The sequence below is a fragment of the Melozone crissalis genome, unplaced genomic scaffold (assembly GCF_028551555.1).
Source record: "Melozone crissalis strain CALT ecotype California unplaced genomic scaffold, PUWL_Pcris_2 ptg000034l_1, whole genome shotgun sequence".
NCBI classification, from domain to species: Eukaryota; Metazoa; Chordata; class Aves; order Passeriformes; family Passerellidae; genus Melozone; species Melozone crissalis.
Window position 1 is genome coordinate 21,453,916 of NW_026535812.1, and position 14,945 is coordinate 21,468,860.

At 43.0% G+C, this 14,945-nt stretch overlaps 1 protein-coding gene across 1 annotated transcript in view; it reads right to left on the reverse strand.

The window, feature by feature from the left end:
* FNDC3B (fibronectin type III domain containing 3B) overlaps positions 1-14,945 on the reverse strand; it is a 185,059-nt gene that overhangs the window by 17,772 nt on the left and 152,342 nt on the right. Inside the window, exons 21-23 of the mRNA XM_054282594.1 lie at positions 13,161-13,310; positions 9,095-9,375; positions 2,349-2,561 (exon numbers count right to left, since the gene is read on the reverse strand). Coding sequence (XP_054138569.1) covers positions 2,349-2,561; positions 9,095-9,375; positions 13,161-13,310 — 644 coding nt within the window. The remainder of the gene's footprint in view (positions 1-2,348; positions 2,562-9,094; positions 9,376-13,160; positions 13,311-14,945) is intronic.

Here is a 14,945-nt window from a genome sequence, read left to right on the forward strand (position 1 = left end):
TACTATCTCTTCTCCCACCAGAGGGAACACCATGGCACCTTCTTACAACTCTTTCAAACCATAAAATACTCCAAAACATCATTCCAGATCATTTATTCTGTGTCATTTTTTCACCAGAGACTGGCTTGCTAGAGGGCTGGTCAGTCCCAGGCCTGTCAGTGATTCAGAGGCATTTGGACAATGCCCTTTAACTTGGCCAGCACTGAACTGGCCAGGCACTCACACTGCATGACTGCAGGTCCCTTCCAGCTAAAATATCCCATTTAATTGCTCCCTCACATGTGCACAGTTTACTGCACAATTGGAGATGTGATGCTCAAAGAGCTGTTTCCAGCATTTTCCACAATCACACAGAGGGGTGAGCAACCCCTCAGTCTCAGCAGGGTTTGTTTAATGGGAATGATCTCAGAGAGGACTCCTACCTCTGTAAGCACCTGCTGCCCTTACCAGCTCCTGCATGGTCCTTCCCCTCTCTGCCCAGCAGGGATGACAGCTCTCCTGGATGTACAGAACTGCACCTTGCAGGGCCATCTCTCACTGTGATCCATGCACACAATGGAAAGCAAAAAGAGACTGCCAGACAGGGATCAAATACACAGATCTTATGGCCAGGACCTGCCAGCTCCAGCTGCTCTCAAACACAACAGTGCACCCATCCCACTCCTCTGCCATGCCCACGGCCCAGCCCTGGCTCATTTCAGGAATTATCTGAGCTAACTGCTCCAAACCCAACCACCAAAGGGAGCCTTTCCATGGAATGGCTCAGTTCAGGCAGGAGACAGCACAACGTAGAGGAGCAGCTTCTCTGCATCTCTGGGAGCTCATGCAGACTCTTAAGTCAAATCCACAGCTAGGAAGATCCAGCAGAGTATCAAGTCCAAATGGCTCCCAATTAAAAACTCATAAGAGACCATTTGCAGTGGGAAAAGCTTGTGCAAAAGCAGAGGATCATGCTAAAGCTGTGTGCCAAAGCAAGGGAGAAAAATCCCTCCCTTGCCTGCTGCGAGGTAACACTTTATTCTTACAAGGCAACTTCCTATTTTCCTGGGTATAAAGACAGGTTAAAAACAATTTACAGCTCTTCACCCTCCTACCTGCAGTGGTACATGAAAGCAAAGCAAAGCAGCCTTTGTGTCTTCAGAGCTGCCTGAATCCCAGGGTGCTGCAGGTGATGGGCTCCTGCCAAGCATCACTGCACTCTGAGGGAGCTGCTTGCAGCAGCCAGACTTTCAAATGGGGATTTATATTCATTGGACACCTCTCAGGATTAATACAGTGTACCCTCTCTGCAGCAGTACAGTGGCGATACTGGGAGGTGTTAAGGCATTATTCATGGTGGGTTTATTACTTAAAATTAGAGCTTTTGGGCCAGATCTTCAGCTGGCATAAACTCAGCACAGCTCCATTTAAATGAAAGGAATTGTGCTAATTTACAGCAAATTATGATCTGTGCTGAAGGTCTCTAAGGATTATCTACTCGATAAGTCACTTATTTTAGCTAATTGAAGTAGTTGAGAGTGTTTCTTAGTAAATTATGAACCATCTATGATATTTATTCATTGAAGAGCTCAGACTGTTAGGCATAACTTGCGTATTGTCTTTCTTCCCTTCCCTTTTGTAAATGAATATATCTCATCACAACTTTGGATCTACATTAGCAAATCTTCCCATACAAAGCTCACATGGGAAGATAAGTTTTTGCTTAGCACTGACTCTTTAATTTAAACACAGATATTTGTTTCTTGCACACCTTATTTCAAAATTATTGTGGAGCTACCAAGCTGATGCCAAGCTTGTATTTTCTAATGCTGTAAAACATTACAGCTATAAAATGAAGACCACCAGCTTGCCCAAAAAACATTGTTCTGCTCAGTTTTACCTTACCTAGACATCTGATTTGTAACCCTTGGCTAATGAATACACACAACAAGCTGGGTGTATCTTTACAGTAGTAAAGCAGTATCTTTATTTCATATACCCCAAAAGGTAAAGCACTGTGGCCACGAAACTTGATTTTAAATTTACTGGCAGAGAGGCAAGGGTTTTGCTGAAATGTCACCAGCACAGGATTGATTTCTGTTAGACCTGCCAGTGTTAGGTTAATGGTTGGACCCACCAATTTAGAGGTTTTTTCCAACCTTAATGATTCCATGATTCTTTATCACTCTCAGCTTTACTGCATAACTTGCTCAGACTACAGGCACAGGAAGCCTATTAAAACAGTATTTCGTACAAACTGGTAGGCACAAAGCAATCAGGAAAACAGAGTTTTTCTTTCACTCACGACAGCGTTATGATGAACCAGAATTTTTTTTCATTGGCACAAGGCAAAGATTCATCTCTCTTACCTTTTATTTCTGTCCTCTATCTGCAAGATGTAGACCATGTCATCAGCAGAGTGGAGCTTGGAGCTGCTGTCTCCCCACTTCAGCTTCAGGCTCTGAGGCCCTGCTGCAGCACACTCCAGCCGTGGAGGTAAGGGTGGCAATGGCCTGGTTTTTGCTTTAATAAAGTGGCTAAAAGGTCCAGCTCCAATCTCATTGACAGCCTGGATCCTGATCCTAAAATGAACAGCAAGAAGATGAATGTTAAATGAAGTGTTTTCACGAGGTTCTTGATATGAACACGTGCCAAGGGGCAAGAGAGCTTTTGGGGGCTGCCTGCCCCATCCCTGCCCACCCAGCAGCCAGGGCTGTTTGTGGTATAGTGGAAGGCTCTGCCAGCACAACAAAGATCACCCTGTTTACACTGTAAGAGGTGCAGTGAAGATGTCAGAAATGCAGAGGCAGAAGGCAAGGTTTGGGTCTCAGGATCTGGTGACAGCTCCTTCAGCCACAGGGACAAGGGGCAGCAGCACAGGACAAGCACAGCCTGGAAAATGTGAAGTGCCCAACCACGAGTAAATAAAATGCAAAAGTCTGTTCTGGTTGTCTAACAGAGATCATGGACTAATTGAGGTGAAATCATTCAGGGGAAGCACTGGTGTCACTGCCATGAAACCCATCCCCATGCTGGCAAACACCCTGAAGCCCAGAGCAGTGCTCTCTCAGTCTCACAAAGCACACTACTTAAGCACAGGAAACTCTGCTGGGAGGAACTAATGATGGAGGTTAAATTCACAAACCTCCTACACACTGCCACAAAGTGCAGAAATGTTAACTGCCACTGAACCATCCATTAGATCAAATAAATGCTGGACCCAAGTCACCCTCCCAAGATGCACAAAGGCCCTCGAGCCATTTGAGGACATCAAGAAGAAAAGCAGAGCACTTGCCTGGTCACAGCAGCTTGAATTTGGAAATGTTCTTAAGACTGAGCCAGTCTTCTAAATTCTATTTCTTTCTTAAGATAATGACTCCTGACTACTGCTTTGTTAATTTTCTCTTACCTGTCTGCACCTCAGTCTAACACTGAGATGAGTGAGGAGTAGCAGTCTCTGACTATGGTAACATCAACAGCACCATAACAAAAAGTAGAAATTTGTATTTCCAAACAGTTTTGAGGATTTTGTAAACACAAATATTGGTACAGATGGGCCTGCAAGGTTTCAGAAGTTGGTTAATCAAAGACTAACTATGAGAAATCAGGATGGAGAAAACTAATTAAGTTTAAAATAGTTCAGCCCAGTTGAGTTAGCTGGAGAGATGCCATTTACTTTGGAAATCCTGTGCACAGCAGCCTTGTATTTTCTCATGGGTAAAGACTCTTTACCAGAACTGTCTTTGCTTGGCAAAGATACTTATTTTGACTGAAGAACACAAAATTATGCAAGTTCACACACACATATGAAAAATTACTTTGCTTTTAACAGCAATTTTTCAGCTCTACCATCAGGAAAAAAAGTATGTTAAAGGGATAGGGAGAAAACTCTCCAGAGAGTATTCCCCATTCGAAAAAAAACCCCAAAACTGTATTTTCTGCCTTTCAAGAACATAAAAGGTTACACTGTTAATAAACATATTGTAAAATAATGAAGTCTGATCTATTGGTTAGTCAGCTAAAGCCACTGCACACTGAGAATGCACTGTGTATGCAGTCATATGCAAATGTGTGCTTAAAACTCTGCTTATTGACCCAGCCATTAACAGGGGTAACATATTGCTGGGTGTGGAGCTGCATTTTCCCTTTAACCTTCCTTCTGGCTTCAGGAAATGCATCCTGACCACCTTAAATCACCACATTCCTTCTCTTTCTCCCTAAGGGTGGATGGCACAAAGATCTAGTGGGAGCCTCCCCTTCAACTTAATATAAGCATTGATCTTACTTCACATTATGCTACCATTTCGCTTTACATTTAAGAGTCATTACATCAATATTTAATGGTATTTCCAATAAAAAAAATAGAGCCTGCCTGTATTTTCACTGGATTCTAGCAAGCTCACATTAGCATGTGCACATAAACAGTAACAGCTATATCACAAGATGGTACTACTGCTTTTGTAGATTGATTAGAACAGCATGCTCTAGAGTATATATCCTTTTGTTTTGCTTGGTATTACTTAAAGTCCCAGTAACAACAAAGCCTCTCCTCAAGCACTCAGCTGGTTTCCAACTGGCAGCTACCACACCTGAAAACACTCAGTGAGATGAATCTCTCTCCAATATCACACTTTTTAGATGCATGCATGCACAGAAACCTGCACTTCCTTGTCTTGCTTTTGCCAGGTATTTGCACAAAGCAAAAATGTGTCTCCTCATGAATTTCTTTCCTTGCCTTCCTCTGCTGCACAGAGTTCTTGCTCCCCCCTTGTGACACACACAAATATGCACACACACACACTCCCCTCCTGACTCTCATCACTGTAAGACTGATGGAAACTCTTAAGCCTTAAAATAGAGACAGGCATCTTTACAAACGAGCGATGACACTGGGAAAGCAGGAATTGATTTATTTGACTCTATCATGGCTGATGTGGCCACTCTTTGCTGCTGATTGCACCACCATAAAGCTCTGTAAATTGCCACTATCATTCCCAGGGCCTGAGCTTCATCAGACACACACAAACAACTAATTTTGTGTTTCCTGTGCACATGGCAGTGCAAACCCAAACCCTGGTGCCACCTCCCTCTGAACCCCAGCAGCGTCTGCTCCATGGGGATCAGGAAGTCCAAAGGGAAGGGGAGAAGGAAGAAGGGAAGCAGAAAAGGAGAAAGGACCACGTGGAGAAGGGGGAAGAGCAGATGTTGGTGGGAGAGCACCTGGTACTGCACCATCTCTGCTCCTGCTCAGGTGCTTTTCAGTGTCCCTGCCCCAGCCTGTGACAGTGAGCTTTGCCAGCTGGGTGGCACAGCCAGGGTGGGCAAGAGAGCATCCAGAGTTAACTGGAAACCAATTCCTGTTTACAGAACTGGTACTGGGAAAAATCAACTCTATTTTCATGTGAAAGTATAGCATAGACAAGTAGAAATATTTGCAGCAAAAGCACTTCCTGAATTCCTTTCAACTCTTCCACTAATGGTTTCTAAGTGAAAATACCCCAAACATCCTCTTGGAAAGAAAGATTGTTAAACCATCTGACAATCACAATTTGACAACAGGTTTTTTGAAAATGTAAAGACTGTATTTAAGAATATGTCTAATTCTGTAGACCCTGGACCAATAATATTTGTATTCATTCTCACATTTTTCCACTACAACATTTAAACATTTAGAACGAAAAATCATAAATCAGACTAGGCAAATTTAGAAACCATGAAATGATATTTAACAGACCATTCTCTCTTAAGAGATTCTTGATCCAGGAAAATAAACACACTAAACAGGATGCTATTTTCAGATTGGTCACAAAATCCTTTGTATAGTATTCCAACAAACTGGAAAATCAACTTTTGAATTAACTTTACAGTCTGACATGAGAAGACTTTGATTCCCTGGTTCCCATAAGAGGAATGCCACCAGTTGCAATACACTGGAAACCTGTGGGAGTTAAAAGGCCATGGACTTCCAAAGAGGAGGGGAAGCAGCATCCTCCACCACCAGCAGCAGCCTGGACATGATGAAGAGCAATCACACACTGCCCCACAAATCCCCACTCAAACTCCTGGAAGAAGACTTAGCTTGACACTCTGAAATATATTTTGTTTTATAGCCTGCTTAAACTTTGCTAATTTGAGCATCCACATGAATTTTCCCCTCCATCTTGGATGATCTTTCAGAATTCACAGAATGACTAAGTTGGAAGAGACCTTCAAGACTGAGTCCAACACAACTTTCACTTGATACAGTTTAAAAATCTAAAATATTTATAGAATTTTTATTCCTAAACCAAATTAAGTGTTGCTATTGAAATTTAATAATGCTACTATATATTTCTGTACACTGTGTAACTTCAGAGGAGAAACATTCTTAAAAATTGGAAGTTGTTTTGCAGCGAAGTATCTCAACAGCAGAACACAATTATCTATGGAATGTGTTAAGCGAAGCTTGGGAACAGACTGTAATAGAAAATTGGTGTTTCTGTGACTGTTGAATACTTATTTATTGTGGAATATTTATTAACTCACTCCTAGTTACATCAGCTCGCAGAAAACCAGGCCAAGTATATTACCCTATAATCTGAGTTTCCAGAGCTTCGTGGCTGTGTCATTAAAGCAGAGGGACTGCAGAACTCAGACATATTTCTGCAGCTGCTCACCAGCCAGGATGTTTACACAGCGCTCTGGGGAGGCATCTGCTCCGTGCAGCAGCAGAGCTGGGCTGGGTCTGAGCAGGGATTCTCTGACTCAGCCCTACCATGGCCACTCGCAGTGTGGCAGAGGCATCTTCCACCTCCTCCTGCCTTAAATCCATTTTGGGATGGAAATGCTTCTCATGGGGTGCTGGCTGGATTTGCTGCTAGGACACAAAGCATCCAGCCTGTGAGCTTGGAGCCCAGCTCTGCCTGGAGTTCCCCTGTGTGCTCTTGGGCTGCTCCTGTTATGGCCATTCCCACATGGAACCTGGAGGCAAAGCAGTGCCAGACCCAAGCTAACAGGGTGGGCCCACATGGCCAGGCTTTCACAATCACCCCCTATCCAAAACAATTTAAAATCCCAATTTTGGACTTGCTGGATTCATAATAATCAAGATTTGCTTTCAATTTTGGTTTCCCACAACCAAAAAACTTTGATACTGGAATTCTAACTCAACTGAAACATATAAACCCTTTGCTGATTTACTTCAAATTCTGCTGAAATTTTGGCAAGGGAGTTCAGAGCCTCCAACCCAGTAGTACTTGGCTTGTTTAGTCTAGGAAAAATATGTTCACTGTGTTTTTAAACACAGCAGGGAATAAACACTTGAGAGGGAGAAGAGTAAGTTGTGTTAGACAAAACTGACACAAAAAGAAGACTCATCAGTGGAGAAATGTAGAGAATGAGATCAGTGATGTTCTGAAACATTCCTCTGATTCAGCCAGGGAGGGTAGAAAATGCCCCAACATTTAGCACAAAGCCTGATAATCCTTAAGGATTTATCAGGGCAGACAGTGTCTGATCAAAGACAGGTGTCAAGATATGCCTGAAGAAGAAATATCAGTGAACAAGTTAATGATCAAAACACTTTGACAAATCTATTTTTGATTAGCAAAATAATACTTCAAACTATTGATGAGGTGCATTTGCAATCCAACTGCAGTCACTTGTCTTCCCTTACAGGAATGAGATGTAAGATCTGGGGTTTCTTTTTCTGATCTTGTTCAACAAAAGAGCTTTCCTACATTCTTACTTCTGATCAGCCACCCACTGGTCTGTGTTCTTCAAGTGGGTTTTTTTTAGTAGGAACTTAGTCTTACAACAATATTTAGAACAGTTAATGCTTGTGGCTTTGGCTGTTTCATTTGGACCAGAGACAGGACGAATCCTTGACTAAAACTATGTGATTTAATATGGTGCGTTTTACAAAATAATGAAACAAGAATGCAAAAAGTATCAATCCAATCTCTGTTTCCAAGCCTCGAAGAAGACATTTTCCTTAAGAAAGCTGTAGACAATCAGAGAACCAGCTAAAAAAGAGACTGAAATAAGACTTTGGTGAAGAATTTAAATGCACACATTCTGTCTTGAGTGAGTTGCTCAAAGTTCCCTTTTCAGCTTTTTTGGGTCTTGGTTGAACAAACATTTCAGGAGAAGCCAGGGAATATGAGACTGCCCAAAGGTGATGCATTCCACAGCTGGGTGACCAATCCATAAACAAACTCTTCAACTTTATATGAATGATCTGTGAGCAAGCAATGTGTGCTCCTCACTTTAAGTAACTTCTAGTGTATGTATTTGTATCCTTGCTACAACAAGTTCTTTCTTTGGTACAGGATAAAATTTGAATTATGAACTTCTAATTTACAAGATCTGTAGGACTGTGACCTTGAATACAAAGTTAAAAGAAAGAAAAATGCTACAGGAAGTCTGTGACATCTAATTTTACAACTCTGTGATCAAATTTTGGTCTTTATTAGAACAGTACTTAGAATAGAATTTCTTTTGTCACATATTCTGTTGTATTGCTGTTCATTGCCTGCATGGAACCATTTTTCTTTCTTAATTAGCAATTAGGGAGAAAACATATAAGCCTGAACATTAAACTAATAAAATTTTGGCAATGCCACTTAGCAATTTAGACTCTGAAGCAATATAAATTGGTTTTAAATTCAGATCATGTTTTCATTAATCTCCATATAGCAGAGACAAAAAATAGCTGTAGCTGTACAAATAAAAGTGTGAAAATTGCTAACCCTGCTCAGGCATCAATAACTTAATAATTTAATCCCTTGGAACAGTACTTCAAAGGAGCTGAAAAAACATGAGATGTAACACTGTCATTTTAATTATTTCTTATCTTTAAAATTTATTTATTTTAAGATGTATTATTACCAGTGTAAACTTACCTTAGCAGAGCAACTCAAAAAGGAGGAGAGGTCAGAGATAATGCAAGGAGAGGAGGAAAGAGGAAAAAAGGCGGGAGAAAGCAATATTTGAACATGAACTTGCAGTTCCATCAAGGAATGACTGCAGATTTCTGTGCTCCTAGGTTGGTTGTTTGGGTTGCTGGTTGGCATTTTCACCCCTCTCCATGGCAGGAGCATCTCCTGAGTGAAGCAGAGCTGTGCCCAGCACTCACCGGTACGAGGTCTCGGGCAGCAAGCCCTCGATGACGTGGCTGGTCACGTTGCCCACGCGGATGCTGACATCTCCCAGGTCGATGTTGTAGGATGTGATCTCAGCCCCATTGTTGCTGGGCTCCTCCCAGCTCAGCACAAGGCACACGGAGGGTGAGGGCTGGCAGGCAGCCCCGCGCTCGTCCTCCAGCACGGACAGCGTGGAGACGGCGCCAGGCACGGCCGCGGGGGTTCTGCAGGTCACCAGCTCGCTGCAGGGCCCAGCTCCAGCCTGGTTAATGGCCTGGAGGGAAACAAAGAGCATTTACCAGTGCTCTCCTTCACATCTGGATCAAGTTCATCATGATGGATGTGCTGGAAGAGCTGCATGAATCGTTCAGAGGATGTGCACTGCTGGCTTCCTCTCTGAAGCTGACTCATACCTCTGCTATCCTAGGGAATTAGTATCTTCCTTGGTCACTCAGGAATGCCTCAGAAAAACTGGAGAATACATCTCTTTTCCCTAACAGAATATTTCTCTTTCCCTTTTCATCAGTGGCAAACTTTGGTTGGTAAGGGAAAAAGTCATAGTCATGCTGCCAGTGACAGGTGACATCAAAATTACTGGCTATCCAAAATTACTGAGACAGCCAGTACAAAGTCCCCAGCATACTGCAGGACAACCCAACAGATGCTTTATGCAAGCAAAATATCTCTAAAGATAGGGGATATTTGGCTTGTTTAAAACTACCCTGGTTCCTAATTTGGTTCCTAGTTTTCCTTGAAAAATGTCACAGTCATGCTGCCAAGTGACAGGTGACATAGCAAACTGGCTACCCAAAATTACTGAGACACCCAGCACAAAGTCCCCAGCATACTGCAGGGTGGCCCAACAGATGCTTTATGCAAGCAAAATATCTCTAAAGATAGGGGATATTTGGCTTGTTAAAAACTACCCTGGTTCCTGATTTGGAAAATGGATTACTAATTTAATGCTAAAAAGCTTCTGAAATAAGAATATAGGACCTCAGCACGGCATTAAGCCTATGACTCAACATTTCCCCAGAATCACAAAATCATTACAGTCGGAAAAGTCATAATTCACCACCAAACCACAACCAAAGCACACATCTCAGTATATCTCACCAAAGAGGAGAGCAATAATTTATCAAGCTTCTCATCCTAAGCCATAGATCCTGAATCCCAGAGGAAACAAAGTTTCAAAACCTGGCCCCTTTCTGCTCATTAATTAGAGGCTGCTGTCTCAGCAAGCCCAACAGTGCACAGCTGCACAGGCCTGGGGTTTTATCAGCTAGCTGATGCTCAGCCAGTGGCAAGAGCTGTTCCCACTGCACTGGAATTGCCCAGGGAATGACTGATGTTACCTCCTCAGGGTTACCACAAACTCAATCACAGAACCACACAGGCTGGAAGGGACTGTGGGACTCATCTTGTCCAACCTGCCACTCCAGCCAGGGTCAGACAATGCAGACCAGGTTGCTCAGGCTTTTTTTTCCAGTTGGGTGTTGAAAAATTCCAGGTATGTAGATTGCACAGCCCCTCTGGACCACTGTTAGATCCTTAATAGCCTGCACGGTGATATTTTTTTTTCTTTGTATCTCATCTGAACATCCCTATTTTAACCCATTTCAGCTGGATGCGGCACTCCAGGTTATCAGAATGGCATGAAATGGGCAACACCACCTACCCTGGATCTGCCTGCTGAACTCCTGCATCCTGCCAGCACACAAGGTATGGGGAGAGCTTACAGAACATGGTACAGGAGAAGCTACATAAGTCCACAAGGCACAGACCTCATAAAAAAGCTTCAGCGCTGCCCAGCACCCTCCAAATTTCCTTTCCATTTGGAAAAGTTAGCCCAGACTCTCCCATCAGGTTACAATTAATTGAAAAAGCCTTACCATGCTGCCAGCAGGACTCTGAGGGCAATGACAGGACACATCAAACAACTGTTTGATTTCTAATCTATGCTTAACTGCAGTGAATAACTTATTTCTGCTCTGCATAATACAAACACAAAGCCATGTTCTGTTTTTCCAGGAGACATTTTGTTCAACTGAAGAAAGAGATAATAAAGTTACATTTGTCAGCCTTTAAAAAGCCCTTCAAAACAAATCCTGCTCCAGGGAAATCGTCTATTTAATGCAGCACTCCTGGAGCTGTTAGAAGTGAGCCCTGTTTTGTGCTCTGCCAATGACATGATTTGTCTTGCCTCTAAACCAGTGTTTGGTCATTTGTATCTCGCTCCAAGCAATTTATTGTCAGTGGTGTTTTTTAACTGCTTTATTGGACAATCTCATCACCATAACTGATGGGGCTTTGCTGCCTAGCTGCCTTCCCCTGCCACCCCCAAGTGACACAATATTTCCCTCTGCAGAAGCCACTATTGTTTTCAGGAATATTCATTACAGGAAAAAAGCTGAGCAACAGTTAAGACAATTGTCTGCCCTGCAGTTAGATATGCCTGATTCCTCAATTCTCCCCTTTATTGAATTACTGTAGACTGAGATAGCAATACTGTGTGTTTATTAGAAGGCTGAATAAATGTGGTTAGGGGATCTTTTTATTTTTAAAAAGGAAATTTTTATGTTAAATCTGGTAACAGATAAAATAAACATTTCTAACACTATTTAACTTTCTTTGCCTGTTACATCTACTTTGTGGGGAGATTTTTGTGCAATTGTTTGAAGATTACAGTGTATCTTGTAAGAAATTCTTCTTCACATAATACAGAGGATCAGATCCAGAGGATGAAGCTCTCTAGAAAGTAATACCTGAGTCACTGATGGACTTCAATAAAATATCTTCTTGCTGCTGAGCCTTTCCTGTAACTTCTGCCTATGGATTAAATTATACTGGCTGCACTAAAAACTGAGTAGATCTGTGCAACATTTTTGTGGCAGGTAGTTTGAAATAAGCACCCACTGGAAATCAAAGATGCCATACAGCTGGCTGTTTCCATTTTTAACACAAAATTTTCCTTGGGCTCCCCACAGCAGTGGTCTCAGAGTCCCCTCCCTGCCCAGCAGATGCTGAATGCTCTCCCTCTTGCAGAAACAAGAGGCACTTTCTGGCTCACACCTCCCAGCCTCTCACACATTCCCTCGTCCTCCTTCCCCAGAGTGCCAGAGCAAGGCACAGACCAGCTCTGGCCAAGACACAAAATACATTTGAGTTGGGGGGCCTGAGCTCTTGGGCTGCTGGCCAGCTCCTCCAAACCTTCTTCCCTAAAAAATGAAAAAAATTCAATATCCTGGTTAAAAAAACCCCAAAACTATAAGGGAACACTCAACAGAAGCATGTTGTCCTTGATCAAAGAAATTACCCTGGGTGGTCCACATGCTACCAGCTGGGTGGGTGTTTGGGTTGGATTAGTGGGCGTGTTCTGCCTTCACATACAAATATATCTTGTGGAAGAGTATCTTAGGTAAAATATTTTTACTTCACTCCCAGTTGCTTTACCTTCCATTTATTTATCGGTAGACATAAAGGATGAAAAGTCCTGTTTTTTTTACTTTCACACAGATATACAAAATGTTTCTTAACTGCTACCTTTTACTGAAAATATAGGAGATAAAGAGATCAAGCAAAAGAAATAATGTAAAGACTATATGAGATCCTGTCTCACAAATCTAAGAGACAAAATGGCAAAGATGGGAACTCCTCTACAAACAGGAATTTACTCAGCTGCTTTGCCTTACTTGATCAATTAAACAGATGCTGGAATTCATTATTTAAGCCAGGGAAATCATCAATATCCAGTTGGGAGGTGGATAATATTTACCTCTCCTTACCATGAAGAAAATTATTATTTTTTTAATTTTCTAAACCATAACCATTTTGTTTTGGTATCAGAGGGCAAGGTGGCCGTTACAAGCATTACTCACCAAAAATAACGAAACACAATTTTTAAGTAGCACATCAGTCTGTATTGCTTAAAATAAATGCGCATTCCTCCTGCCTTACAGAGCACATAACTCCAGAGGGGAGTAATGATAAAAATGAGAACAGCAGTGGAAGGAAACCCTGTTTGGCTCTCAGAGGGCCATGCATGCAGCCCTGCCTTACCTGTAGCCTGCAGCAGTAATGCGTTGCTGCTGACAAGTCACTGATTTCAAAGCAGGTTTCTGTGCCACTATATGCAAGCTGTAGAGATTCCTCCTCTTCTCCCCACTCTAATCTGTATTCAGAGATGTCAGTACCAGAACATTCAGGACTCTGCAACACAAATATTTATGTGGTTCAGTTCAGAAATGAGCACTTTGGATCGCTGTGTTTCACTGGGAAAGGAATGAAGTACATGGAAAAAAAGCCCAACAACCACCCTTATTTTTAAATTAATACACCATTACTGCTGCAAATAGAAATGTACTGAGTTAATGTTCCCTAAGAGGTTACTGAAACAGGACAATTCTGCACAAAAATTACCTGATTGAAATTCACAGAAATGAGCGTACACAGCTACTTTGCCTTCCATCAGGACACTCAGGAATAAATTGTCTCTCCACTGGCTTGGCAGAAGCTCAGCCATGGAGAACATAAAAAAAGCATCAATCTAGTGCAGCCTAGCTGAGAGATCAAAACACAACTCTGGAAGCACTGGCCTCAGAGCCTGGAGCAGTCACTCATGTGCTGAGGAAAGAACCAGCTCAGCAAGGGAGGAGCTGGCCTGAGGCTCCTGTGGAGGTCACCCATCAGTGCCAGAAGGGGACCTGGGAGTGTGATCCTGGCACATTGACACCCACAATGGGACCCGGGACTGTGATCCTGGCACATTCACACCCACAGTGGGACCTGGGACTGTGATCCTGGCACGTTCATATCCACAGTGGGACCTGGGACTGTGATCCTGGCATGCTCACACCCACAGTGGGACCTGGGAGTGTGATCCTGGCACGTTCATATCCACAGTGGGACCTGGGACTGTGATCCTGGCACGTTCACACCCACAATGGGACTGGGAGTGTGATCCTGGCATGCTCACATCTAAATGGGGCCTGGGAGTGTGATCCTGGCACGTTCACATCCACAATGAGACTCCCAGGGGATCACAGAATCATCAATGGTTTGGATTGAAAGGGACCTTCAAGATCACCTCAATTCCAACCCCTGCCATGGGCAGGACACCTTCATCAGCCCAGGCTGCTCCAAGCCCATCCAACCTGGCCTTGAACACTTCCAGGGATGGGGCAGCCACAGCTGCTCTGGGCAAACTGCTTTAGCGTCTCATCACCTTCACAACGCAGAATTTCTCCCCAAATCTAATCTAAACCTGTCCCATTCCCCATATCCCCAGCAATGCCTTTATTTAGGGGAACACAAATTCAATGCCTGAATGTGCTGGAGATGAGACAATACAGGCACAGTTCCCAAAGCAAAATATTTAGTGTTTTTAACAGAACTGCCTAGATCTGTACTGTGTACTACTCCCTCTCTGCCTGCAGAGGAGTGGCCTACAAGGACTTTGTGATTGTGACAGGAAAGGTGCAATTCCCAGTGCAAGGACCCAGAGCCTTGCTGCACACCACAGCAACCACCCTGCACAGGCACAGGAGCTCCTCTGGCTCTGCCTCAGAGCTTCCAGGTGTGTGAGCAGGAACACCCAGAGCTCCTAAGCCAGATTTCAGAACAAAATCTGAAAAAAAAGCATCACAATGGGCACCACAGTGTGCTCTCTAGCCACACTCCACAATGCTTCACTGTTTTTCTTTCTAATTCATATCAGCCCAAAAATGACACTCTTTAAGAAAACATAACCACTGCAAGCTACAGCTTCATTTTTAGCTAGAGTAAACAAATATATCCTTCAAATAAATAGAGAACCTACCAGGAGCACTGCGCTTCATGGCTGGG